Source organism: Hemicordylus capensis, chromosome 2 (assembly GCF_027244095.1).
Source record: "Hemicordylus capensis ecotype Gifberg chromosome 2, rHemCap1.1.pri, whole genome shotgun sequence".
Lineage (NCBI taxonomy): Eukaryota > Metazoa > Chordata > Lepidosauria > Squamata > Cordylidae > Hemicordylus > Hemicordylus capensis.
Window position 1 is genome coordinate 113,220,792 of NC_069658.1, and position 27,515 is coordinate 113,248,306.

General features: G+C 41.3%; 1 protein-coding gene across 42 annotated transcripts in view; it reads right to left on the reverse strand.

Annotated features, from left to right (window-relative positions):
- PTPRD (protein tyrosine phosphatase receptor type D) overlaps positions 1-27,515 on the reverse strand; it is a 1,992,390-nt gene that overhangs the window by 170,709 nt on the left and 1,794,166 nt on the right. For all 42 annotated transcript variants that reach the window (XM_053297923.1, XM_053297924.1, XM_053297928.1 and 39 more), the window contains one exon: positions 23,896-23,989. In XM_053297923.1, coding sequence (XP_053153898.1) covers positions 23,896-23,989 — 94 coding nt within the window. The remainder of the gene's footprint in view (positions 1-23,895; positions 23,990-27,515) is intronic.

Genomic DNA, 27,515 nt, shown 5'->3' on the forward strand with positions numbered 1-27,515 from the left:
GCCTTGGAAGCAAAAACCACTGATTTCAATGGGATTTAATTCTCTGTGTGCTGAAGCTTACAACTATTTTGACTGGGGAAAAATCAGCCCTGATTAGCATTACCTGCTCCAGGAAGCATGCAAATTAGGGGACCCATATGAACGAAACTTGCATATGTTACCACTGCAAGATGGTAACATATCATGTTATAGTAGGTAACGTATGAACTAAGCTTCTGCCATATTGTCCTAAGGACACAGAGATATGCACAAACCATGCAAGGAGAAATAATATAATCCAGAAGTCATGCTTAAAAAAACAAAAACAAAAACAAAAGCTCCTAAGGACAAAATGCAGATCAGTAGAAAGGAGATGAAAAGGTAAATAATTAAACTTTGTCAGAAGAGTACTTATCTTTGCTAAGCTATTGTCTAATTATGCAATAAGTCATCCAGAAAAAATAAAACCTTTGCCCCTGTAATTGCTTTGAAATTTAATAAAATTTAATAAAATATGCTGCTATAACTTCTGATCTGCAATTACTAAAACGTATGCAGGAGGCCCTCCATTATTGTGGGGGTTACATTCCACAATACCACAGCAAATGCCGAAACTGCAATAATTGGAATATTGTGCCTATGGGAATGATGGGATTAGCTTCCTCCTCACAAGAAAAAGTATTAAAAATGGGCCCAAAAAACAAACCCAGGAAACAGAAATAAGAGAGGACTATAGTACTGCACCTCACTCTCTCCAGCAAATCCAGTAATGCTCCCCTAAACAAAAAATCTTCAAAATTCCACAAAAAACATGCACCAACATGGCTCCACACTGTCTCCAGAAGTGCCTCCATGCTGGAAATATTTCTAAACTAAACTAAACTTAGTTTATTTAATGAAAAACCACAGGAAATGAGAGCAGAAGTGTGCATAGGAAATGCGAATGGCCGAAATTCACTCCCGCAAAATTGAAACTCGGTATATATAACCGAACTGTTTGCAGAGTGAAGCAATAGAGTGAAGCAATAACCAAGGGCCTCCTGTACTACAATTCTGTGTAGAGACATAGCAAGGCTCGAGTGGGCCCTGAAACAAAGAGTCCTGCCGCCCTCTCTTCCCTATTTCCATGCAAAAACCAAAATGTGGTTGGCATATCCTTTTTCTTGCTGCCTTGCAATACACATTCCACATGCACGCACGCACATTTTAAAAATATATTAAAATATTTAAACATTTTAAAAATATATGTACCTGTTAAAATCACCTCATATATTCATACATCGCTTTTATCTTTCTTTTTTGCCAAATCTCTTTCTCTCTCTTTCCCTGCCACCCATCACTCAGTCAAGTTTTGCATGGGAAATTGAGTCTTAGATTTCACCCCAGGATTTAGAGGTAAAATAAACCCAGTTCCTAAGGAATCTGGGGGGGAGGCCCAGAGAAAAGAAGCACTGTGGTTTTACCCTGTTCTATTTTAAAAGGGTAGGGATCCCAAAAGCGTCTCTATTCCCTCTGAAAGACCAAGTTCCCAGCTTGGGGGTGCTTCTGGACCTGCTGCTGTCCTTGTAGGCACAGGTGGCGGCGGACTGCAGGCGTGCCTTTTACCAGTTATGACTGGTATGCCAGCTACGACCCTACTTGTATTCCTGAGGTATTCCTCAGTCACTCATTTATTTTATTATTTATTTGTTCAATTTATACCACCCTTCCTAAAGTGGCCCAGGGCGGTTTACACCAATTTTTTTTAAAATACATAACAATCAGAATGTTAAACCAATCAAAAACAGATTAAAATTCCAATCAAATACCAATTAAAAACATTAAAATTAACATTAAAAATTAATATCATTAAAAGGCAGGCTAAAAAGATGGATTTTTAAGGCTCTCCTAAAGGCCTCCAAGGAAGACAATTCTGTCATATCCATGAGGAGCATGTTTTACAACCTAGGGGCAACAACAGGGAAGGCACTATCACAGGATGCCACCAGATGAACCAGTGGCACCCAAAGACAGACCCCTCCTGATGATTGCAATGACTGGTAGAGATGTCGTAGAGAAAGGAGCTCTCTCAAGTAACCTGGACCTAAGCCATTCAGAGCTTTAAAAGTAATAACCAGAACGTTGTACTTTGAACGGAAACATAGCAGCAGCCAGTGCAACTGTTTAAGAACAGGCATAATGTGGTCTCTCCGGGATACCAAAGAGACCAATTTGGCTGCTGCATTTTGAACTAACTGAAGATTCCAAACTACATGCAAAGGCAGATCTACACAGAGCACATTGCAGTAGGCCAACCTCGAGGTTACCAGCTGGTGTACCATTGTTTTCAGGTCATTCTCAAGAAATGGGCAGAGTTGTTGAATCAATTGCAGCTGTAAAAATTTATCCTGGCCACAGCCTTAACCTGAGGCACCAGGTTAAGACCCAGCTCCAAGAGCACTCCCAAGCTACGAACCTGTTCTTTCTGGGGGAGTGTAAACCCATCCAGAACAGGCAGTTCTATCCTATCTTGCAGATTACAACCCCCAACTATGAGCACCTCTGTCTTGCTTGGATTCAGCCTCAGTTTATTATCCTTCATCCAGCCCATTACTGCCTGTAGGCAGGCATTTAAGGGACTAACACCATCTCTTGATATGGATGACAACAAGAAATAGATTTGGGTAATTACACCCAGCACCAAATCCCCTGATGACCTCACTCAGTGGATTCATGTAGCATTGGTGACAGAATGGAGCCCTGGGAGATTCCATATAATATCTCCCATTTTGAAGAGCTTATGTCACCAATCGCCACCATCTGAAGTCTACTTGAGACACAGAAGCAGAACCACTGTAAAACAATGCCTCCTATCCCCAAATCCCTCAGGCAATCCAGAAGGATACAATGGTTAACAGTATCAAAATAACTTGCAGAGTCAAACTCTCTGGGTCAATTCCTTGGCAAAAGTCATTTATTAGGCCGACCAAAGCTGTCTCCAGCCCATAGCCCACTCTAAAGCCGGTTTGATCTGGGTCTAGATAATGTTTCCTCCAAGACCTCTTGGAGCTGGTCTTTCAATCATCTTACCCTTTCAATCATCTTACCCAACTATGGGAGTTTGGAGACTGGCCTATAATTATCCATCACCAGGGCGGGAAATGACTTGCCTAGAAAGCATGAGATAGTCAGTTTGAATCCCTGCTGGTATGTTTCCCAGACTATGGGAAATACCTATATGGGCAGCAGCGATATAGGAAGATGCTGAAAGGCATCATCTCATACTGCGTGAAAGGAGGCAATTAAACCCTTCATGTATTCTACCAAAGAAATACCACAGGGCTCTGTGGTCGCTAGGAGTAGACAGCGACTCTATGGCACAACTTTACTTTAGGGCTCTAAAGTGGGTTTCTTAAGAAGGGGTCAGCTCTAACAACCTCCCTGCAAGATGAAATCAGCCATGTTGGGAGCGACAAGAGACAGAGCTTTCATGGTTGTGGCCCCTCAGAATGCCATCCCAGAATAACTTTGCCATGCTTCCTTGCTTAGGCTTTTTTAAAAGATCTCAAGATCCATCTTTTTAAAGAGACTTCTAAAATCTTGTAACGATAAATTGATGGACTTTTAATTTTATTTATTTATTTATTTTTAATTTAGTTTGTTTTAATTGATTTTATTTTATGCTGTTTTATTTGTTTTGTTGTTTTAAACTTTATACTAGTTTTACTGTTGTGAGCTGCACCAAGCAGTATTGTACTGGAGGATGGGATATAAATATGTTAACAAACAAACAGCTTCTTGAATTGAGGGTCTTTTCAGCTCTGTCTCATCTTTGAGATGGAAGAGGATAGGCAGCCAGCCAGACACTCCTCTCCTTGTGAATGGCTGGCTAATGCTCAGCAACACCTCCCTTGCTGTTGAGCCTGTCAGGATGAGGAAGAGGTGAACTGAACCTGAGCACTAGCCAGCTAGAGAGGAAGAGGGAGGGACACAGTCTGAATTTCCTCCTCCTCCAGTCTCGGAGAGCATTCATTTTGCTTGAAGCTGAGATGAGTCCGATCAGGTGTCAATAGCGTACCAATGAGTTGGATGGAAGGGAAGGGGAGAGCAAAGAGGAAGCTGTCATCCACCCCCTTCTTGGGGTCCAGTGACATTTGTCCCACTTTGTTCAGTTATAGCTGTGCTCCTGATTCTGTGTTTGCTTCCCAAGTTTGTATCCTAAACTCCTTTACACAGAATCTCAGATTAGGGGTGTGCATGGACCATTTGTCATGGTTTGATCCAAATTCGAACCAAATTTGGACCAAGCCATATGTATGCGAACTGGTTGCCCAACTGACTGGCTGGGCTGGTCACTTTGATGAACCAGTTTAAACTGGTTTAACGTGGTTTGAGATTGAACTGCTCGACCAGCCCAGTTTGCGGCGTTCTGGTTCATGACCAAACAAGTTCTGCACATTCCTATCTCAGATCTTTCAACTGATCTTATTTCTAAAGATCAGTTCAGATGTAACATTCTTCTTGTCCATTAACCATGATTATGGGATCAGGAATAGCCTACATATACCCTTCTCCAGGAATTCTCTTCCTCTGTCCAATTCTATCTCATTCCCCTTTAATTTTGGTTCAATGTTATGACTCCATCAACTTTTAACCATGGTTAACTCTAACCAGGGTGATTTAATATATGCGATTTAATGACGAATGAAGTTATTCTAGTTAGCATTTAAGGCTGAAAAAAATGCCCCCTCCATTTCTGCCACCACATTCACAGGGTTCAACACTGGGAAGTTATTTTGGAGATTTTCAGAGGCAGCAAAGCCAGGGCACTTACTGACAGTGTCAACACTGTCACATGTCTCACAGTAGCTGCCATTTCCCCCCACATATTATCCACTAGATTTGGACAATAATATTCACCAGCTTTTTGGAATACTGTTAAGATAATTAATCTGTCATTAAGTAATTCTCACCCACTGGATTTCTGACAGTGAAGAATATTTCAAATTCATATTCCTTCAGGGCATGGTTAGCAAAAGACTATAGTTTAAGAAGCCTACTCAGGGAAAAGAAGCAATGAATCCACTTTCGTTTGTTTTTTTAAAGAAATGACTTCATGAACAGCTGCTTTATTTAATAGAGCAGTTTATACAAACACATTTTTCCAAAGAGATGAAGCAAACAAAGTTGCTTCTGTGCTGCACCTATAGAAGCTTCATTTGCAAATCTAAAGGTTATCCTTCACCTGGCCAGCTAACTTTCCATATCTATAGGAGACTGATTAACAGCTATTGGTGCCTATTAACACTCTCCCTTCCTTCAGAAAACTGAATGTATTTCCTTGAATTTGCTTTTTATAAGTGCTGGTTCAAAAATAAAAACTGTTTTTAAAAATAAAATAAAAATAATCTTAGTATGTCCAGAGTTGCATATTCAAAATCTTCACAGCCACACCTGCATCCAGGTGGTGGTTAGCATTAACCAATAGGACTGGTGGGAAAAGAAAGAAAAGAACACAGTCCATGAAGATGAGAATACAAATGGTCTTCTCTCTCTCTCTCTTTTTCTCTCTCTCTCTCTCTCACACAAACACCCCTCCGTCCTCTGTCTGCAAGCTCACAAATTTAAAAAAGTCACTAACATTATGGAATGTAATAGTGTTGTCCAGCATAAGACAGCTGGACTAGGATCAGGGAGACCTGCATTCAAATTCTCTGTTCAGCCATGAAACCCACTGTGTGGCTCTGTGTACCAACTGCTTATCTCACAGCCCAACCTATCTCACAGGGTTGTCAGGATAAAACTAACCATGTACATTGCTCTGGGCTCCTTGGCAGAAGAGTGGGATATAAATGCAAAAATAAACAAATATTGTCCCTGGGGGCATTATTTTCCAAATTATTAGAGTCGTTTGAAAGTTGAACAATCTGCTTGGTGGTAAGTTCTCATTCTCTGACAGTTTTCAAACAGAAGCTGGTCCTTCAGAAAGGGAGAGTGCTAATAAGTGCTAATCGCTGCTAATCAGCCTCCTATTGATGTGGAAAGTTAGCTGGCCTGGCAAATGATAACCTTCAGATTTGCAAATGAAGCTTCTATAGGGATAGCATAGAAAGAACTTTCTTTGCTTCATCCCTGTGGGAAAATGTGTTTGCATGATCTGCTTTATAATATAAAACAGCTGATTGTTATTTGTTTAATAAACTTGGTTATACTATTATATATAATCTTATATATAAGGGCCAGTTGCCCTTATACAGACAGGAAGCCACAAAGTCTCAGTTGTTCTCAGTGGTGGCTGCTTCTTGCAAACCCAGGCATAAATAACGACAGGACATGCTTAGTTGGAAAAAACTAGGGCCACTTTATTGAATAACGACAAAAACTGCACCGAGGAATCTTAACTAAAGTGCGGGTATCCCCTATGTGGGTCAGTCTCATAGGAGGTATGCCCACACGAGGGCGAAGGACCGGGCTTTGATTTGGCTCGGTACCCAGTCCAAACCTCTTTACCACGAGGTTACCCCTGTTGAGGAGATGCATGCCAGCCCACCTCAACCTAGGTCGCAAGGCACTGAGTGCTGTTCGCTGGCAAGCATACGATTGGGAAAAGATCCAGCCTGAGAGTCGCGAGATCACCAAGCCTTCCTCTGTAATCCCATTCACCATAACAGTGAGTTATGTTGTCCAGCTGTCCAGCCCAACACAAATGTAAATTAACCTACCCTGACCCACACTTATCCACAAAGTGACCAATTAACCCCAGGGACTGCCTTAACAAAATCAGTGAGAAGTAGGTGAAAAAAGGCCCCAACATTCACCAATCAGTTGAGACCCCAAAAATTCCTACTTGGCCCCAGTGGCGACCCGTAATATCCCTCACTGAGTCGAGGGGTGGGCGGGAGGGTGCCAGCCCATAGAGCAACTGGAAAACAGAGCAAAAGAGCCAACTGCTTGTGCAGCCACTCCTTGCACTTGATTGGTCCGCAGGTGTAATTTGCTGGGGGACTAAAATGGCAGCCCGCATGCCTGTCTCTTGGGCCGGTCCTGCAACTCCGCCCCCCACTTATCCCATATCCCTTGTAATGCAGCAAAAGGGGTGGGGAGTGGCTTTCACCCCCACCACCCTGAATGAGAATGTTGCTGATGGAAAAAATAATTTCTGGAATGATAGCATGAAAATTTCTGAGAATATTCGAAAGCTCAGTAGAAATTTCTCAGAATTTTCTTCCTTGTATTCTCTTCCTGAAAAATTTCTGGGAATATTTTGGTGACATATACAGCCCCAAGTCTCCACAAGAATGAGGGAGGCAGGAAGCATTGCTGTTTCTGGTTGGCTTCAGAACAATACTATATGTTTGGCTTCAGAACAAATCTATTTCTTCCTATCAATGTCACCAGGAAATTATATGATTTGGCATATAAAAGCTCAAATGCCTGCCTAGAGGCAAAAAAGGGCTGGATGAGGGATAACAAACTGAAGTTGAATCCAAGTAAGATGGAAGTACTGACTGTGGGAGGTCAATACTCGAGAGATAGTTTAGATCTGCCTGTTCTTGATGAAGTTACACTCCCCCTGAATGATCAGGGATGTAGCTTGGGAGTGCTCCTGGATCCCAAACTCTCTCTGGTTTCTTGGCTTGAGACAATGGCTAGAAGTGCCTTTTATCAACTCAGGCTGATACATCAGCTATGCCTATTGCTAGAAGAGATCTGGTCTTGTGGTAGCAAGCATGACTTGACCCCTTAGCTAAGCAGGGACCACCCTGGTTGCATATGAAATCCTCCCCGCCGACCTTCCCAGGAGTACTGAAAGACCAGTGTGCCCTGAGAGGAAGGCAAGAAAGGAGGTGCCCAGGCCAGGGCACTCTTGTCCTCAGCTCCTGAAAAGACCAACAGCTTGAGACAATGTTTTATTAATCTTCTGTAATTTGCTTATTTTAATATTGTAAACAGCTTTGGGTGCCTTTGTCAAGGCAGAAAGGCGGAATAAAAATGTAGCAAATAGATAAAATACATAAATAAATAAATAAGAATGTGAGATGAGAAGTGTGGGCACTGTAAGATATTCCCCTCAGGGGATGGAGCCGCTCTGGAAAGAGCAAAAGGTTTCAAGTTCCCTCCCTGGCTTCTCCAAGATAGGGCTGAGAGAGATTCCTGCCTGCAACCTTGGAGAAGCCGCTGCCAGTCTGCGAAGACAATACTGAGCTAGATAGACCAATGGTCTTACTCAGTATATGGCAGCTTCCTATGTTCCTATGGAAGTAAATGACCTTGAAATGGTAGTGCATATGCCAGTGACCTCCAGGCTTGACTACTGTAATGCACTCTACATGGGACTGCCTTTGTAAATAGTTTGGAAACTACAACTAGTACAGAATGCAGCAGCCAGGTTAGTCTCTGGGACAACACGAAGGGACCATATAACACTGATTCTGAAAGAACTGCACTGGCTGTTAATGTTTCCAAATTAAATACAATGTGCTGGTTATTACCTATAAAGCCCAGAATGGCTTAGGTCCAGGGTACTTAAGATAGCGCCTTCTTTGTCATGAACCCTGCTGAGTCAGAGCTGGGCCTTTTCTGTGGCTTGCCAGGGCTTTGGATTACACTCCCTGTCAAAATAAGAGCTTCTCCATCTCTGATTGCTTTTTAAAAGATCCTTAAGACACATCAGTTTTTTCAGGCTTTTAATTAAAATTAATTATAAACTGGGTTTTTTTTATCCTGTGAAATTATTTTAATGGATTCACTTTGTGAATTGTTTGATTTTTTATTCTGTAAAAGTGTTTTGTCTTTATTTTTACATTGTAATTTGTATTATGTACACTGCCTGGAGAGGTTTATATCAGGTGACATATAAATATGACAAACAAACAAATAAATATGGTAGTGGCAGGGCAAAAAAGGTGCACCGCAGTACCCTTGGGAAAACCTTTACCCTTGTAACTCTGGTGTTCAAGTCGTGGTTAATACAGACATAATGATAAACTATGGTTATGGGTGGCAGGACTTCACATAAAGGGCTAGGCAAGGGAGGAAGATATCTAATAGTCTGGTTTTTTAGCAATTCAACCATGTGAAGGAAATGGAAGCATTATGGCTGCACCTAAGGGTGCTATTAGAATGTGTTCATTCTATTAGAATGTTATTAGAATCAGTTCATTAGAATGTGTTCAAAATCTAGCTGTTACTGACACAAATCATAACAGTACTTATACTGCTGGTGAACATATTTAGGTTAGAAATATTGATTCCTGCTAATAAAATGTTCAAGAGGTTCCTGAGGGTGAAGCAGTGTATTTGTAGTCTGGAAACTACAGCTGGTTCAGAATGCGGCAGCCATGTTGGTCTCCGGGTCATCTCGGAGAGACCATATTACTCCTATATTGAAAGAGCTACACTGGCTGCCAATACGTTCCTGGGCAAAATACAAGGTGCTGGTTATAACCTATAAAGCCCTAAACGGCTTGGGCCCTGGGTATTTAAGCGAACGTCTTCTTCATCATGAACCCCGCTGCCTATTGAGATCATCAGGAGAGGTCCATCTGCAGTTGCCACCGGCTCATCTGGTGGCTGCTCGGGGATGGGCCTTCTAAGTTGCTGCCCGATACTTTGGAATTCATTCATTCATTCGATTTCTATACCACTCTTCCAAAAATGGCTCAGGGTGGTTTACACAGAGAAACAACAAATGAATAAGATGGATCCCTGTCCCCAAAGGGCTCACAATCTAAAAAGAAACATAAGACAGACACCAGGAACAGTCACTGGGGAGTGGGCAGGGTGCTGTGCTGCGAGTGGAGAGGGCCAGTTTCTCTCCCCCTGCTAAATAAAGAGAATCACCATGTTAAAAAGGTGCCTCTTTGTCCAGTTAGCTGGGAATGTACTCCCTGCTGAAATAAAAGCTTCCCAATCTCTGACAATTTTTAAAAAAATCTTTAAAGACACATTTGTTCACCCAGGCTTTTAATTAAATATCATTTTAATAGTTTTAACTTTGTTTTAAAATATTGCTTTAAAGTTTTAAATTGTTGTAATGTTTTAACTTTTTGCTTTTTTATTTTAACCAATGTTTCAATCTCTTTGTTGTCATTTATCTGTTTTAACTAATGTTTTAACTTTTCTGGTTTTGTTGTAAACTGCCCAGAGATGTACGTTTTGGGCAGTATAAAAATATGTCAAATAAATAAATAAATTTGATCTTCTGAGTTTCTTTGAGATGCAGAAAAATTGTCTTACAGAAACTGAGTAGATCCTAATTTATTGCCACATGAATTGAGTCATTCATGGAAAAGAGTTGCTCATGTGAGGACACTTTCTGGGAGAGCCAGAGACGGCACTCCTTTCACAGAGCAGTAAGTTCACATTCAGCCAATAGATTTATATTTCCCTTATTAAAAAGGCTAAAATTGTGTAAATGCATGGTTAACACAGTTATAGGAGTACGTATCATTTTGTAAAAGCAGCTGCATGGGAGATGTTTTTCAGACCATGCCAAAAGAGATATAAAATGATCTTTCAAAGCTGGACATTGGGCAATCAAGGCCAAATAAATGTGTGCATGTGCGTCTGTCTGAGAGAGAATATGATGAAAACCTCCTTTATATCATCTAATTCACATGAATGACTAGACCTGAAGTGCACTCCTTCCCTTCATTCATATTTCAGATATAGATGATGCTGTTGTCATATATCATTAACATCAAATGCATCCCCTGAGGATTTTTAAAAAAACAAAATCAAGGTTAGTTTGGAAAGCAATGAAGTCATACAAATCTGCTCCCACACACTATTAAAATTCAGATCATAACATATTCTCATGGTGTGTGTAGCTTTCACAACATTTAGAAACACATTTTTATGTGACTTAACAGTCTGATCCTAAGCATTTTCACTTGGAAGTAAGTCAAATTAAATTCAATAAGACTTACTTCCTAGGAAGTATGATTAGGATTTCATCTGAAAGCTGTGATCTTTTTTTAATTTTTAAATTAGTGTTCATTATATTTTTATTTTTAGGTATATAACCTAAAATATAGTACATAAATACAAATCATATGCATGGTGGGGGGAAATTAAAAGGGGAAAGGAGTAGTTGGTGAATGAATTTCTTTCCAGGTATGAATTTGCAATGTATGTTACATGTGTTAAAGATACTGGACACAAAATATAAATGGCATAAAAAGCAACATTTAGACTCCTTGTTCTTTTGTTTCTACAAAGCACTAGATTCTTTTTGAATAAAAGCAATGAATGGATGTCATTTAACATAAAAGCAATTAGGATTAATTTACTCTCTGGAGAATATCTGAAATGCTACCTTTTCCATTGCTGCATCATTTGTGAGACTTCCAATGTTTAGCTAACTCTATTTGCACAGCATTTAGAAGGGAAAGGATAAAATCTTTGTGTGTATGGTTTACCAAATCATTTCCAAATACAACCAAGGTAGGGACCAAGGTAGGCACCACTGAGAGACCTTAAAGGCCAAGTTGAAGACAGATAATCCTGGAGAGAATCTATGTATGTGGTTGCTAAGAGTCGTCTCCGACTTGACGGCACTCACTCACTCACTCAATCAATCAATCAGTGGCCAAGTTAATAAGGTCCTGCCTCCTTGCACACTATCAAATTAGATGCTAAGACTCTGTCACTCACACAATGGGGATGTGCACAGAACCGGTTCAGAGACCACAGCGGGTGGTTCCGCTGCTTCAAAGGTGTGTGGAGGTGCCACTTTAAGGTGAAGGTGCGCGTACCCCTCCCGCCGCTCTTCCCCTGCCAGCACTCAGGTTTTCCAAAGTCTATGGGGAGAAAGCGCACCTCCCTGCCAACCCATTTGCCCCATTATCCGGAACTAAGTAGAAGTACCTGGCGCATGGGCACGCACAGGGCAGACGGGGGGATGTGCACATGCACCAGACTTCCGCTTACTTCCAAACAATGGGGGCAAACAGGGCAGCATGATGCCACTCCATGGACTTTGGAAAACCGGAGCACTGGCGGGGAAAGAGTGGCAGGAGGGGTAAGTGCACCCTTTCCCGCCCTTAAAGCATTATCCCCTGCCTTTGACCTCCCCCGCCTGGTTCTGTGCACATTCCTATTGCACAGCATACAAGCCGGGACACAGTGAGCGGCAGAGCAGCAAACCAGAAGCACAGTGTATTGAGGGATTCTCCCTCAGTTGGGTGCTCTTGCCACCCAGCTCTGTGTGTGCTCAGGTTGCCTGCAGCCTGCGCACACACACAACCAGGTACAACGTAGAAGAGCTCAAGCGTGCCCTTCTACCTAGATAATAACCCAAGGTAAAATGTCAGGCTACCTGATGGGGCAGTGCTGGGATCAGCCTTGACCCTGGTGCTTAACATGAACAGCCCTACACCGATATGGCTGCGCAAGCCTACGTAGGGCTGCTCATGTGAAAAGAAAGCCATCACTTATAATAGACAGTATCCTATTACTGATGGCCTCAAGCGACGGCCTCAAAAAAGTGGTACAAAACAGTGGTACATATGTTGGAAACCTCCAGACTTGACTACTGCAATGTGCTCTATGTGGGGCTACCTTTGTATGTAGTCCGGAAACTTCAGTTGGTACAGAATGTGGCAGCCAAGTTGGTCTCTGGGTCATCTCGGAGAGACCACATTACTCCTTTGCTGACAGAGCTATACTAGCTGCCAATAGGTTTCCAGGCAAAATACAAAGTACTAGTTATAACTTATAAAGCCCTAAACGGCTTAGGCCCTGGGTACTTAAGAGAACGTCTTCTTCATTATGAATCCCATCACCCACTGAGGTTGTCTGAAGAGCTCTGTCTTCAGTTGCCCTAGCTCAGCGGGTGGCCACATGGGGACAGGCCTTCTTGGTTGCTGACCCAAGGCTGCGGAATGCACTCATGACTGAAATACAATCCTCCCCATCTCTGACAACTTTTAAAAAACATTTGAAAACCCACCTCTTCACCGAAGCTTTTTCAACTTTTAATTTTTTTTAGGTTTAATCTGTGGTTGATTTTTAAATTGTTTTAAGTTTTTGTATATGTTTTTAACTTGTTTTATGCTATTGTTAACCGCCCCAGAGATGAAAGTTTGGTGAGGTGTACAAATTTGATAAATAAATAAATATCCATGATACAAACCCCTTCAGGATTTAGCTACAGTGAAATTATAAATGTGGCAGCTTTTAAAGGCATAAGATGTCAGCAGTTCATTTTCTAAAGACTGTTAATGTGGCTTCTTGAACAAACAGTTCTAGCTAGCTGAAGGCTGAAATTCTATGCACACTGAGAACTCCAAGAACATATGTATGAGTAAACATGCTTAGGATTGCACTTCAAGTCTCATAATGACAAAAACATCATATTAAAGCAGAAAACATGAGCCAGCAATGCAATGATTTTAGGCATGCTCATTACAAGGTGAGTCTGTTTCAGACAACTCTGTTTCAGATAATTTGCTCCAGTTGTGGAACCTATTTCACCACCCAAACATTAGGGATATGCACAAATAGATTTTTTTTGTTTCTATTTGTACAAGAATCGATTCACCCCCCAATTTGTTTTGGGTCAGAATCTGTCCTCTGAACCACCCAAGATTCGATTTGTATCCAGATTTTCCAAAAGTGAATTGATTAAGATAAAAAAGGGTCCCAGGGCCAAAACAGTGGGGTGGGTGGTAGTGCCCAATGGCTGGAAGCTACCACCCAAATTGCAAAGAAATTGGGCAAAGAGGTGATGTTTAAAGAATTTTTGAAGTTGGCACATCTTTAAGCTTTTCCCCATAGGGAATAATGGGGATTTCAGCAGCCCTAGTTATAACTCCCCGGGAGGGGTGGCACCAGGATGGCCCAGAGCAGGTTGTGATGGGTGGTAGTGCCCAATGGGTGCAAGGAAGCTACCACCCAGTTTTCAAAGGAATTGGGTGAAGGGGTGATTTTTAAAGAATTTTTTGTTGGGATATCTTTGTGACAGATTTGGGGCAGAAAAGGGGTTTTGGGGGCAGAAGAGTGGGTCAGGTGGTAGTGCCCCAATGGGTGCCTGCTACCATTCAGATTTCAAAGAAATTGGTGAAAGGGGTGATTTTTAAAAAATTTCCAAAGTTTGCACATCTTTAAGCTTTTTACCATAGGGAATAATGGGGATTTCAGCAGCCCCATAACTCCATTTGGGGGGGGGGCACCAGGTGGCCCAGACTGAGTAGTGGTGTAGTGCACATAGGGTGCCAACCACCCCCAAACCCATGGGGCACTGGGTTTTGTTGTTTCTGATATGTTCTTCTGAGAGTAGATTCTCGGTAGGAAATGAGAGTGGATTCAACATGAAATCCAGCAGTTATGGGGCTGCTGATATCCCCATTGTTCCCTATGGGAAAAAGCTTAAAGGCGCGCAAACAGCCCTTTGCCCAATTTCTTTGAAATCTGGGTGGTAGTTTCCACCCATTGGGCTCTACCACCCAACCCACTTTGGCCACCAAATGGAGGTCCAAATTTCTGAATTTTTCAGATCCAAATCAGGGGTGATTTGTTTTGTACCTGAATCTGGGCAATTGAGAACAGGGGTGATATTTTGTCTACAAATCACCCAAATTGGCCAGATTCCGGTACAAATCTTTTTGTACCTGAATTGTTTCACACATCCCTACCCAACATATGTCTATAACTAGAGTACTGCCTAGTGATATATTCAGGTTCAAGTATTCAAGATGGATTCAAGTCTGCTTTGACACAGACTTCTCCAGTGACCTTATAAACTCTTTTTGTGTTTATTGACCATCTTTGTTTATGTTTATTACTTTTGATTTTCTTATGTAGTTCCCTAATGAATAGCACATAGCTCGAAACACAGATGGATACTAGAGCATCCATCTGCCAAAGGTAGAAATTCCGTTCTCACAGATTCCACTCCCTTGCTAACCTGAAGTTATGATGTAACGTCACCTGAGAAATAATGTGTTTAAACTGCAGAGCAGTGAGGGAAGGGATTCTGTGAGAATGGAGCTTCAGCTTCTCTTTATTGACGCCTGTGACATCCACCTACTGAACCTAGCAGATCTGTTCTCACTGAGTTCCCTGTGGTCTCACCTCTACTGATCAGCTGATGTGGAATGGCAGCAGCATATTGGTGGACAAATGGCTGCAGATGACAGGGCAGAAACTGAGCTTCTAGTTGAGTGAGTACCCGGAAATCTTGCCTCTCTGCCCCGGTCCTTGGGCAGCTGAGATCAGCAGTGGCAGGGCTGCAGGGGGCATGGAAAGATGTTCTGTTCTCACTGAGTCCCCTGCAGGTCTGCCTATGCTGAGACGGTAATGCCATTCTACATATCCAGGAGTGCAGAGGACTCAGAAGTAATGCAGCTTCTGGCTGAATTTTCTGCAGCCCCACAGATCCTGGCTGCCCAGAAAACAGGGCAGGGGAAGCAGAGCTGGCACCACCCCATGACATTAGGACCCATGTCAGGGAACATGGCCAGCTTTGTCTCATGCCCCAGCTCAAGTTGCTTTGTCAACTTCCTTTTTGGTTTACTGCTAGAAAATCAAGAATCTAGGAAGCTGAGATGTTTTGCCCACATACATATCGTATTTTGAGTCAATACTTTGCCAGAGCCACAAGTTTTAGGCGGCATAAAAATATGTTAAATAAAAATAAATAAATTTTGTCACAATCATAAAATATAATAATAGTAAAATTGTGACACTACAGCATGACTATGTAATATCATGAATGCCTTTCACCTACTGGAACCAACATGACTTAGGCATATTTAATAATGGCAGGGTTTTGAAATAAATAAAGCTCCTACTTATTGAAATCAATGGTCTCTTCAAGCACCCACTGAAGTACTTGAAAAACCTGTGAAGCTGTGCAGTTGAAAACTGGTGCAGCTGGTCACAAAACTGAAGTTTTATGCCCAAATCAATGGCAGCCTGTGTATATGGGGCTTGCACCACATATGGAATTCTTATACGAAGGGGTGCTTCCTAATGTTTTCAATGACTTCAGGGATGTATTAGAACTGCACACCTGAAAATGTCCTCTAGTTACTGATGAGTGCTCTTGTTTCATGTATGAACTCCATGTAGAATGTTATCTTACACAAACTTAATCAAGACGTTGACTTGTAAACAAAGGAAAACTAATATGTCAGAAATTGTAGAGTCAACACAGAAAGAGTAGACTTTCAGTCAACTTTTAATATTCTTCTGTCCTTTCAGTAGATATGATTCTATAGTGAGGCAATTCTGAAAGATATATCAAGGGCTTCAACTCTCTATCAGAAATAATTTTCATTTTCCAGTCAATGCATATCTTATTTCTTCCACCATTAATTCTACAATGCAATCTCAATTGTATCTGTAAAAAGTGGGAAGAAGCCCATCCTGACCCAATGTTTCTGAATTAATAAATGTTCTTTATCAAAGTATTATACAGATTAATGCACCACAACTTACACAATGATTAAAATGACCCTTTGTTATGAGAAGCAGTAGCTCAGACCCAAAGAACTTAATTATATGGAATTTAGCAGCACTTGTATTGGAATCTGTTAATGTCGCTGACTATGTAGTTCTTCAGGTCATTCTCTAGTCATTATCTGTTATTAAATTGCTGCTCTTCTAAAACCATTCATCTATATTTAAAGCACTATCCAATGCATGTTTACTATGCATGTGTTTGTTCCACAGTTTACAATAGGCTTCCTCCACAGTAACTGTATTTAGGATTTCAGCCTTAATGTCAACCAGGGCTGTGTTTTAAAAAGGAAAACAACATTAAAGCAAGTGGCCTCCATTTGCTGAATCTAGTTGTGATGAGGAAATACAGTGAGACAAGATTGTTATCCAAAAGCGTCAGAAATATATACTGAAGAAAAGGCATGAGCTACAGCAGTGACATGCAGAGACTCACACGTTGGGGATTCCAACAGGCTCAATAAAGCACTTCCCCCCCATGCTACTCCTGCCTCAGTGTATGCCCAGGCAATGTGCCCCAAGTAACTCAGTATTGCATGAAGGAGGAGGGATGGATGAGGATATGGGAAGCTTGCACAGCCTTTCCATTCTTCACAAAGGGATTTGGTGCACTGGAGGAGGAGAGCCTGGGTGGGTTCTACCACGTCCTGTGGTAATCCATGTGTGGGCACTGGGTGGTGGAATTGAATTGTACCCTAGATAATTTCATTGTGATAAGAAAGAAGAAACTCTTTAGCTTTTCAAATTATTATTATTATTATTATTATTATTATTATTATTATTATTATTATTTCTTCTTGTTTACACAATCAGACAGGTGTTATTGTGAGACTTGGTTGGGGGAGGCTAGTGGTCCAGTTTGGTCCCAGCTTCTCCCGCCAGGATATTCTGTAGAGGAGCAGATGAGGGGACGTGGGCGGGGAGGTGGAGTGGCTGTGGTCTATAAGGATAACATCTCCCTTACCAGGGTCCCTGTTAGGGTATCGGACCATATCGAATGTGTGCACTTGAGTTTGGGGACCAGGGATAGATTGGGACTTCTGCTGGTGTACCGATCGCCCCACTGCCCAGCGGAATCCCTTACTGAGCTCACGGACTTGGTCGCGGAACTTGCGTTGGAGTCTCCCAGACTTTTGGTGCTGGGGGACTTCAATGTTCATTTTGGGACCAATTTGTCCAGGGCAGCTCAGGAGTTCATAGCGGCCATGACGACTATGGGCCTATCCCAAGCGGTCTCTGGATCGACGCATATTGCAGTTCAGACGCTTGATTTGGTATTTTAATCTGATCAGGGTGGTGTTCCGTGGGTGGGGACTCCTATGATTTCCCCATTGTCATGGACGGACCACCATCTGGTTAAGGTTGGACTTACAACCACTTCCCACCTCCGCAGGGGCGAGGGGCCTATTAGAATGGTCCGCCCGAAGAGATTACTGGATCCGGTAGGATTTCAAGACACCTTGGAGGGATTTAATGTTGGCTCTGCTGGTGATCCTGTTGATGCCCTGGTTGAGAACTGGAACAACTTGCTCACCAAGGCAGTAGACACGATTGCTCCTAAGCGTCCCCTCCGACCTGCTTCAAAATTGCCCCCTTGGTATACGGAAGATCTACGGAGGCTGAAGCGGTAAGGTAGGCGACTGGAGCGCAAGTGGAGAAAAACTCGACTTGAGTCCGACAGATTACGACATGGAGCACATTTAAATATCTATGATCAGGCGATACGTGTGGCAAAGAAGCGGTTCTTTTCTGCCCGTATTGCCTCTGCGAGTTCAAGTCCGGCGGAGTTGTTCAGGGTTGTGAGGGGACTAGTATCTGCTCCCTCTCCCTTGAACCAGAATTTGGAGGCATCAGTTACCCGCTGTGGTGTGTTTAATGAATTTTTCACAGAAAAAAATCTCTCGGATTCGGGCCGACCTAGATGGAGACTCCACAATTAATTTGATGTCTGAACTGGAGGTGTCCGACAACTCCTCTTATACGATTCAACTGGATCAATTTCAGTTTGGGACTCCTGATGATGTGGACAAGCTGCTTGGAGCAGTGAGGCCTACCACTTGTCCTCTTGATCCTTGTCCAACATGGCATGTTCTATCTAGCAGGGAGGCTGTTGTAAGCGGCCTGGTAGAAATAATAAATGCTTCTCTGAGGGAGGGCAGGATGCCTCCTTGTCTTAAGGAGGCAATTATTAGACCTCTTCTAAAGAGGCCTGCGTTAGATCCCTCAGAGTTGAGCAATTATAGGCCAGTTTCCAACCTCCCTTGGCTGGGCAAGGTAATTGGAGGAAACTGATTATCTAGACCCATTTCAAACTAGTTTTCGGGGGGGCTATGGGGTGGAGACTGCCTTGATCGGCCTGATGGATAATCTCCAATTGGCAATGGACAGAGGAAGTGTGACTCTGTTGGTCCTCTTGGATCTCTCGGCGGCTTTCGATAATATTGACCATAGTATCCTTCTGGAACGTCTGAGGGGGTTGGGGGTGGGAGGCACTGTTTTACAGTGGTTCCGCTCCTACCTCTTGGACAGATTCCAGATGGTGTCGATTGGAGATTGTTGCTCTTCAAAATCTGCACTTAAGTATGGTGTCCCTCAAGGCTCCATACTCTCTCCAATGCTTTTTAACATCTACATGAAACCGCTGGGAGAGATCATCAGGGGATTTGGAGCTGGGTGTTACCAGTATGCTGATGACACCCAGATCTACTTCTCCATGTCAACTTCTTCAGGAGCTGGCATATCCTCCCTAAATGCCTGCCTGGAAGCAGTAATGGGCTGGATGAGGGAGAATAAACTGAAGCTGAATCCAGATAAGACGGAGGTACTTATTGTGCGGGGTCGGAACTCTAGAGACGATGTTGATCTGCCTGTTCTAGACGGGGTCACACTTCCCGAAAAGGAACAGGTTCGCAGTCTGGGAGTACTACTGGATCAACCTCTCTCCTTGGTTTCTCAGGTTGAGGCAGTGGCCAGGGGTGCTTTCTATCAGCTCCGGCTGATACGCCAGCTGTGCCCGTCTCTTGAGATCAATGACCTCAAAAGAGTGGTACATTTGTTGGTAACCTCCAGACTGGACTTCTGTAATGCGCTCTACGTGGGGCTGCCTTTGTAAGTAGTCAGGAAACTTCAGTTGGTTCAGAATGTGGTAGCCAGGTTGGTCTCTGGGTCATCTCGGAGAGACCACATTACTCCTTTGTTGATGGAGTTACACTGGCTGCCAATAGGTTTCCGGGCAAAATAACTTATAAATCCCTAAATGGCTTAGGCCCTGGGTATTAAAGAGAGCATCTTCTTCGCTATGAGCCCCACCGGCCGTTGAGGTCACTTGAGGAGGTCCGTCTCCAGTTGCCACCAACTCGTTTGGTGGCTACACAGAGACGGGCCTTCTCGGCTGCTGCCCCGAGATTGTGGAATGCGCTCCCTGCTGAGATACGATCCTCCCCATCTCTCGCAATTTTCAGAAAACACCTGAAAGCACACCTCTTCAACCAGGCTTTTTCAGCTTTTTAAAACTTGTTTTTTAATAGTTCTGAATATTTAATTGTTGTTTTATGATGTTTTTAATTGTTAATTATTGTTTTATGTTTTATAATTTTTGTTTTAATGAGTAATTGATTTTAATGGTGTTTTAATGTAAACTGCCCTAAGCCTCTTGGAAAGGCAGTATAAAAGTTTTAATAATAAATAAATAATAAATAAATAAATTGTTTTATCCAGACATCGAGTCCTTCCCAAGGACCTGGGATGGCTTAATTTTATTATCAATGTTATTGCTGTTTTATCATCAACATCATTATTATTAATTAGATTTCTATACCGCCCTTCCAAAAATAGCTCAGGGCGGTTTACACAGAGAAATAATAAATAAATAAGATGGATCCCTGTCCCCAAAAGGCTCACAATCTAAAAAGAAACACAAGATAGACACCAGCAATAGTCACTGGAGGTACTGTGCTGGGGGTTGATAGGGCCAGTTACTCTCCCCCTGCTAAATAAAGATAATCACCATGTTAAAAGGTGCCTATTTGACAAGTTAGCAGGGGTTAAATTAAGAGCTACTACTCTCTCAGCATCTAAAATAATTTACTTGGATTTTTAACATTATAAACCAAATTAAGAGCCAGCACTGTTGTTTAGCAAGGCCATCGATAGGTAAACGTTTTCAGAACTTGGATCAGAATGGAAGTTTCATTGGCCCACCTGTAGACAGGCATTTAGAAAAAATATGCCAATTCCCGATGAAGGTGACATTGAGAAATAGATTTGGATATCATCAGCATACTGATAACGGAATGTACCAAATATCCTGATGACCTGTCCCAATGGTTTAATGTAGATATTAAAAAGCACTGGACACAAAATGGAGCCCTGTGAGATGCTATACAAAAGTTGTCGCTTTGAAGAGAAATAGTCTCCAACTGACACATCTGGAATCTGCCCAAGATGAAGGAGTGGAACCCCTGTCAAACAGTGCCTCCTACTCTCAACCTCTTTAGGTGATCCAAAAAGATACCATGGTCAATGGTATCAAAAACCTCCAAGAGAGCCAAAAGGATTAACATCACATTCCCTCTATCAGTTCCTAATTAGAGATCATCCATCAGACCGACCAAAGCAATCTCAGTCCCACAGCCTACCAGAAAGCTGTTTTGAAACTGGTCAAGACAATCTGTTTCATTCTGTTGGGATTTATGTGTATATACATTGTCTTTGTTCTTGCCACTGATGCATTGTATGTATATCTGCGTACAAGCTTTGGGTAGAGGGTAGAATGTTCGTGTCAATCATCAGTTCTGTAGACAGATTGGTCAGTTTGTATTTCTTACTGGATACTTGAGAGGCTGTCATTTTTCTGTTAGGATGATCTTTCACTCAGCATAGGCCTGATGTTTATAATTTGGTAATAGTCAAGTAATAAATCTAAGTACCTTTTTCCAATTAACTTAAACCTCAGTTTCCACTCTGTTACACTCTGCTACATATTCAAGACTGCCTGGAGCTGAGAAGCCACCACACTTTCAATCACCCTGCCCAACCATGGGAAGTTGCAAGTATAAGTCTATACTTGCTTAACATTGGGGTGTCCAAAGTAGGCCTCTGTAGGAGGCATCTTGCTCTCTCTCCAACACAGAAGCATCTACCAGACCTTCTCCAACAACTTTCCTTTAAGACAGTATAAGCCAATTTGGGCAAGGATCAAGAGAACAGATGTACCTTCAAGCCAACTTGTTCACGTCCTCAGGGATCACAAACTGGAACTCATCCAATATACGCACACAAGAGGTTAAATTCTATTTAACCCTATAAAAATTATTTAAATTCTATTTAATAGTGAAAGTCTATTGTGGACGCCCCCACAATAGACTCTGCACCAATTTGGAACCCAGATCAGCCCAGAAACAAGGGATTTTATCTGCAAAAGACTAGTTATTAAAAATGCAGTAGCAATATTTAAGGTATAAATACATTAGATAGGTTTATATATTGCATCAGTTTTCCTATCTTCCAACATTATTTTCCTTTACACTAGGGCAAGTGCCACCAATAGCCAAAATTTCATAACTATTTAATCTACATTCAGATTATAGAACACAATCCTATTTCAAACTCAACATGCGGGTTCAGCAACTTCAGGCCTGTAAATGAGCCTCAGGATATCAGTGATACTCATCTTAAAAGAACTGAAGAGCTGCTCCTGCCCCCTGAAAAACGGAGGTAAGATACAAAAGCTTAGCCCAAATCCTCTGTGGTGGACCAAAGGTCCCTTGTGGAAAGTGGGCTCTCTACACCCTCCCAGGGCATTTCTAAAAAAGTAGTCTCCTGACAAGATAGGAGATGTGTCTATGCTGTTCTGCCAGTGGGCTATTTTCAGAGCTACCCCTGAGAAAACTGGGGTGGAGAGGATAAAGGCCACCCTTCAAAGGACCCTTGATGTAAGAGGATCACCCATGAGAGTTGTGCATTTACAACCTACACCCAGTCTTCCTGGGCTCCAGTCCCTGAGCACTTCAACATAGTTCCTTGTGTTACTTTACAAATTCCCCAGAAGGTAACATAGGTATATCCTGCAGCAAATTGAATGTTATTAATTAAATTCTACATCTATATTCTACATCTAGTTTCTACATCTACATCAACATCTATATTCTACATCTATATTCTACATCTAATTAAATTCTACATCTATATTCTACATCTAATTAAATTCTACATCTATATTCTACATCTATATTCTACATCGATAAATTCTATATCTCTAAATCTCTATCTATGGCTGCTTTCTGAAGATTAGATTGGCTTGGAACATCAGTTCCATTCTTTTAAAATGACTTGGTTCATATACAAATGTGTCTTAAGGGAGTAGGGGCAAAGAGGCACCTTTTAAAGTGTTAGCTCTCTTAGTTTTAGTAATATATGGAAAGTCATTTACAAGTCTTCAAAATGAACTATATGTTTATCCCCACTAGCTGAGCAAAGGGATATGTTTAAAGTGGTGACTCTCTTAAAGGGCGGATAGTAATTGGTCTGACTCAGCCAAGAATAGGCTCTCTCCCAATGGCTACTGTGATGTCTCCCTTGTGTTTTGATTAGATTGTGAGTCTTCCTGGGACAGGAAACTATCTTTTCATTCCTTTTGCTTTGTAAACTTCTTTGAGAACTTGTTCACTGAAAAACAGCACATAATTTTCTAGATGGAAAGATGGTTGTTCTAATATACTTCCATGTATCTTCACACATGTTCTAATGATCACGTATGGAATTTATCTATTTCTCTAAAAAGGAATAGTACAAGGTGACATTAGAAGACAACCTTTTAAAAGTATATCATTTTAAAAGGCAGCATTTAAAATTGAGTAGCTTGTAAAAGGTAGAAAGAGCTAAATACTGTAAATGTTAATTGAGCAATATCTCAGATATTATTTTGTCAATATGAAAGGTATTTCTTTCTTTTACTTATGTTGAAGGCCCTTGTGGAAGCAGCTCAAGAATTTCAACGTGGAATATTTTCTAATTAGAAATATTCCAGCACAGAAGGAACAGGTAAAGTAACTGTGAGGAAGGTCAAAAGTTAAACTGCAGAGCAAATTGCAATTTAGCATTTGATTCAGCTTTAGCAAACACTCCATTAACAAACCAGACCTTTATTGGAGTTCATATCAATGGTGATTATACTTTTGCTGACAACTCATTCAACCTTCTGCATTATGTCTTACAATCAGCAAGGAATAAAATATTAATGCCAACAAAGATCAGACAGTTTGTGTGGCTCATTGCAACTTAATGTCTTTTAATTTAAGCAATTAGCTTTTTGTTTCTGCCCCCAGAGGCTAACTCCAATACAAAATGATAAGACACCAAAAAAAAGTCAAACTTGCTGACATGAGTACATTAATTGGACACCACCATTAAGACTAATTCTATCACAAATGGAGGGTGTTTTTTTAAATAGCTAAAATAAGCATATGGTACCTCATCTAATTCCATTTCGTCCGGGCTCTCCCGTGGTTTCATAAATTTCCCATCAGACTTCTTTATCAAAGGCACAATTACTATATAGTAACCTCTGCAAAGGAAACAAAAGAGAGCAATGAGGTCCACATAAATAGAATGGTATGGTCAACTTGCTTCAGTTTAAAAGCCGCTTCTAAACAGAGTTAGCTCAAACCAAAATTATGGTATTCAACAGAACCAACTATACAAATATTGAGAACAGACAATTTTTCCTATCTCAAATTAATGGTTAAGATTTCTTTCATCAAACTCATTTACAACTATAGCCATTTTAATCTATGGCCCCATTTGTTTTTTCACTACGATCACTACTTGGGGTTTCAGTTTACCAACAGTAAAACCACTGCCATTCCCTCACTCCAATAGTAATTAAGACAGGTTTGGGCATCATCACAAAATATGTTTTATAAAAAATACTTTAAAAAGTATTAAGCACAGTTGCCACTGGATAGCTGCTCCTCAGGCAAAACATGTAAGGATTTTTGAGGAAAGTAAAAAAAATGTTTCATTAGGACTAAAGAAATTTTTGATATCCCTGTTTTTTAAAATCACTACCTCACCTGGGCATGTCATATTTGAAAATCTTATTGCTAATATTTATTTCCCAAAAATAAAATAAATGTTCAATATATTTAAAAAAACCAACTTGAAATTGATTTTCAGGTGGAGTGAATAGTTTTCACATTTATGTTCTGTGGGGAAAAAGGACTGTTATACCAAATGCTTTATGCTCTAGCAGTGTTTTATTATGGGAATGCTATTCTTAGTATTATTATGGGACTATTGGGCCTGTTTAGAGGATGCTGGGGCATGGGAATGCCACATGAGAAGCATGACCATGCGGGATGCTCCTCCTTCCAATGTACTATTCTGCTTCAGTGACCTGTATGTAAAGTGTACCATCCAAGAGTTCTGCCACATGTGATTTAAATAATATTTTAATGTAGCATTTAAATCAAATTTGGTGGCATTCTGAATGGTCTGCCCCTTATGCAATGGAGTGGTGCACTTGGAAGAGGACACGTGCACAAAAACCATATGCAAACCATCTCAGACTTTGGTTTCAAGGAATGTTCTGTCCTCAAAAATGTTGTCTTTATCTTTCCCTACTTGCACTATGATCACAACACATCTGCATAGGAATCCTGTAAGTTGGCTGGGCCCTTTCATCCATTGAGAATGAACTCAATTTCATTCAACAAAAGTGAAGAATGATCAAAGAGGTCATGTTGAATCATGGCTATCAGGTCTTTACAGTAAAACAGCTGCATGTAATAAAAGTTTAACATACAAGTCGAACATAGTATATAGCTAAACCTGTGGGATAAGGGAAGAAACCTAAGGTTGAATAGACTAAACTATACCTTCAGGAGAAGCACAGTACTGAAAAAGCAGCATGGAAGCCCCCCCGCCATTCACTTGGTATGCACTGATATGCACTTTAATAGCTTTTCCCTTTTAAAAAAAGTATCTTATATCCGTTATCTTTCTTCACCCCATATCAGCCGTTAAAGAAGGTATATGAGAAGCTTCATTTCTTGGCAATGACTCCACACAACCTGTTTTCAAACACAGCAGCAATTCACCTAATGGAACTGAATCACTTGCAAAATCAATACACATAGGTAGCCGGGTCAGATTACTACATTTTATCATTTTTCATCCTAGAAGCCATTAAGATCTCTTGAAACCTCTGCTCAAGGATTCCATACAGAGCAGACACAGTTGTAAGTACAGGTTTAAATTGCAAATAAGGAATTATGATGGCTTCTTAAAAGAAAGTGCAGGCATTTTGTATGTATTCTAGTGATTTACCTCTTTTACCTTAAACTCAGCTTTAATAAAATGGCTCTCAAGATGGATCAAGCACAGATCTGCCTTCACAACAGGGCCAATAAATCTCACTAAGTGCTGACTTGACTGCTTAATGTTCCCATTTTCAATTATATATGAAAATTGAGTCTGGAGAATTTAAGAGAACAAACATATGGAAAATAAAGCAGTACACACTGATTTGGCTCCAGCCAAAATATCAACAAGTTAATAGATCTGACATTTACTGTAGCTGTTCTGCTCATATGCAACATCTACATTTAAGTGCAATCACTTCCTCAACTGAAATAAATTAGTTAACTGCTCTTGATTTCCAAAGCAATTCAAGCAGTTGCAGTTAGAACTATATTTCTGTTTATTCAGTTTCCCTAACACAAGATGCAAGTGAAAAGCTATCCTACATTCTATATGTAGATCTGATATTGCTATCAGTGGACTCTGTGGTCTAGACCAGTGTTTCTCAACATTTTTGGAGTCATGGACTGGTACATTATTCATGCGCAGTTTCCTGGACCAGCCATTAGTAAGGGGATTGCACTCTTGTCCCCAGGCACCCCACCCCCAATTTCGGGCAGCTCTCTGGAGCTCATTTCTAGGCAGCCCCCACTGCTGAATAATGTTCATTTCAAGGAAGTGAAATAAAAGTTTTCCAGCAGTGAGGGCTGCCTGGAAATGAGCTCCGGAGAGATCCCGGCGACCCCCACCAACCTGAAATTGGTTTTTTGGGGGGTGATTTTTGTTAGTGATGCCTCATGGACTGGTACCCAACCCCTTGAGGACCGGCACCAGTCTGCGGACCAGTGCTTGAGAAACACTGCTCTAGACTGAGACGAACTGGATTCAAAATCTGACACTCCATTGCTTCAAAGGTTAGCACTAGGCCAAGTCAATAGCTCTCAACCTTGGTTCTCTATCCATATAGAAATTGAACAACAATGGCCTACCTGGAGGTTTTGTTGTAAGCACTGAAAAGAAAACATTGTAAACTATTTCCCACAATGTGCAATGTATCCATTGGCATGGGTCTGTACACTATTACTAGAAGTAAGGGTAATTATTACCATTACACCCATTCTACTCATAGAGGCAGAATAGTCTATGAGAAGAATAGGTGTAAGCATTTCTTTTAGTAGCAATGTACAGTCCCCTGACACTGGAGATATAGCACCACGTGGAAAATGGTTTACACATTTTATCTCTGTGCTTGCAACAAAACCTCCAGCTAAGTAATTATTGTTCCCTCTCCATAAATGGAGAAACAATTACTCTGCACCACCCAGGGCTATACTCTGTACAGGTGTGACTTTGCAAATGAGAGGGACAAATAGCCTAAGAACAAATCCGTACCCAGGATTGTGGGTACATGTATACCTTCAACATTACAGTGCACCAGCTGTTAGCAAACATTTAATGCAAGGTGACCATATTCTGCCTGAATTAGTTTTACTGTACATTTTTAATTACCATACTGACACCCATCATTCAAAGAAAAGTCCTAATGGGAAACAAGTTTCTCCTCCTTTCCCCTCCCCACATACACACAAAGCTACAAGATGACAACAGAAAGTGCATCGGCAGGCCAACCATTACTGGATAGACCAAGGGCAGGGTGCAGTGTTTAGATATGAACACTGGTGTAGAAATAGTGGTACAGTACTTATGGCTGTTATAAAGGGCAAGCTAACAACCATACCATTATAACATAATACAAGAAGGTCTGGTAAGAACTAATCTGCCTACTTCCC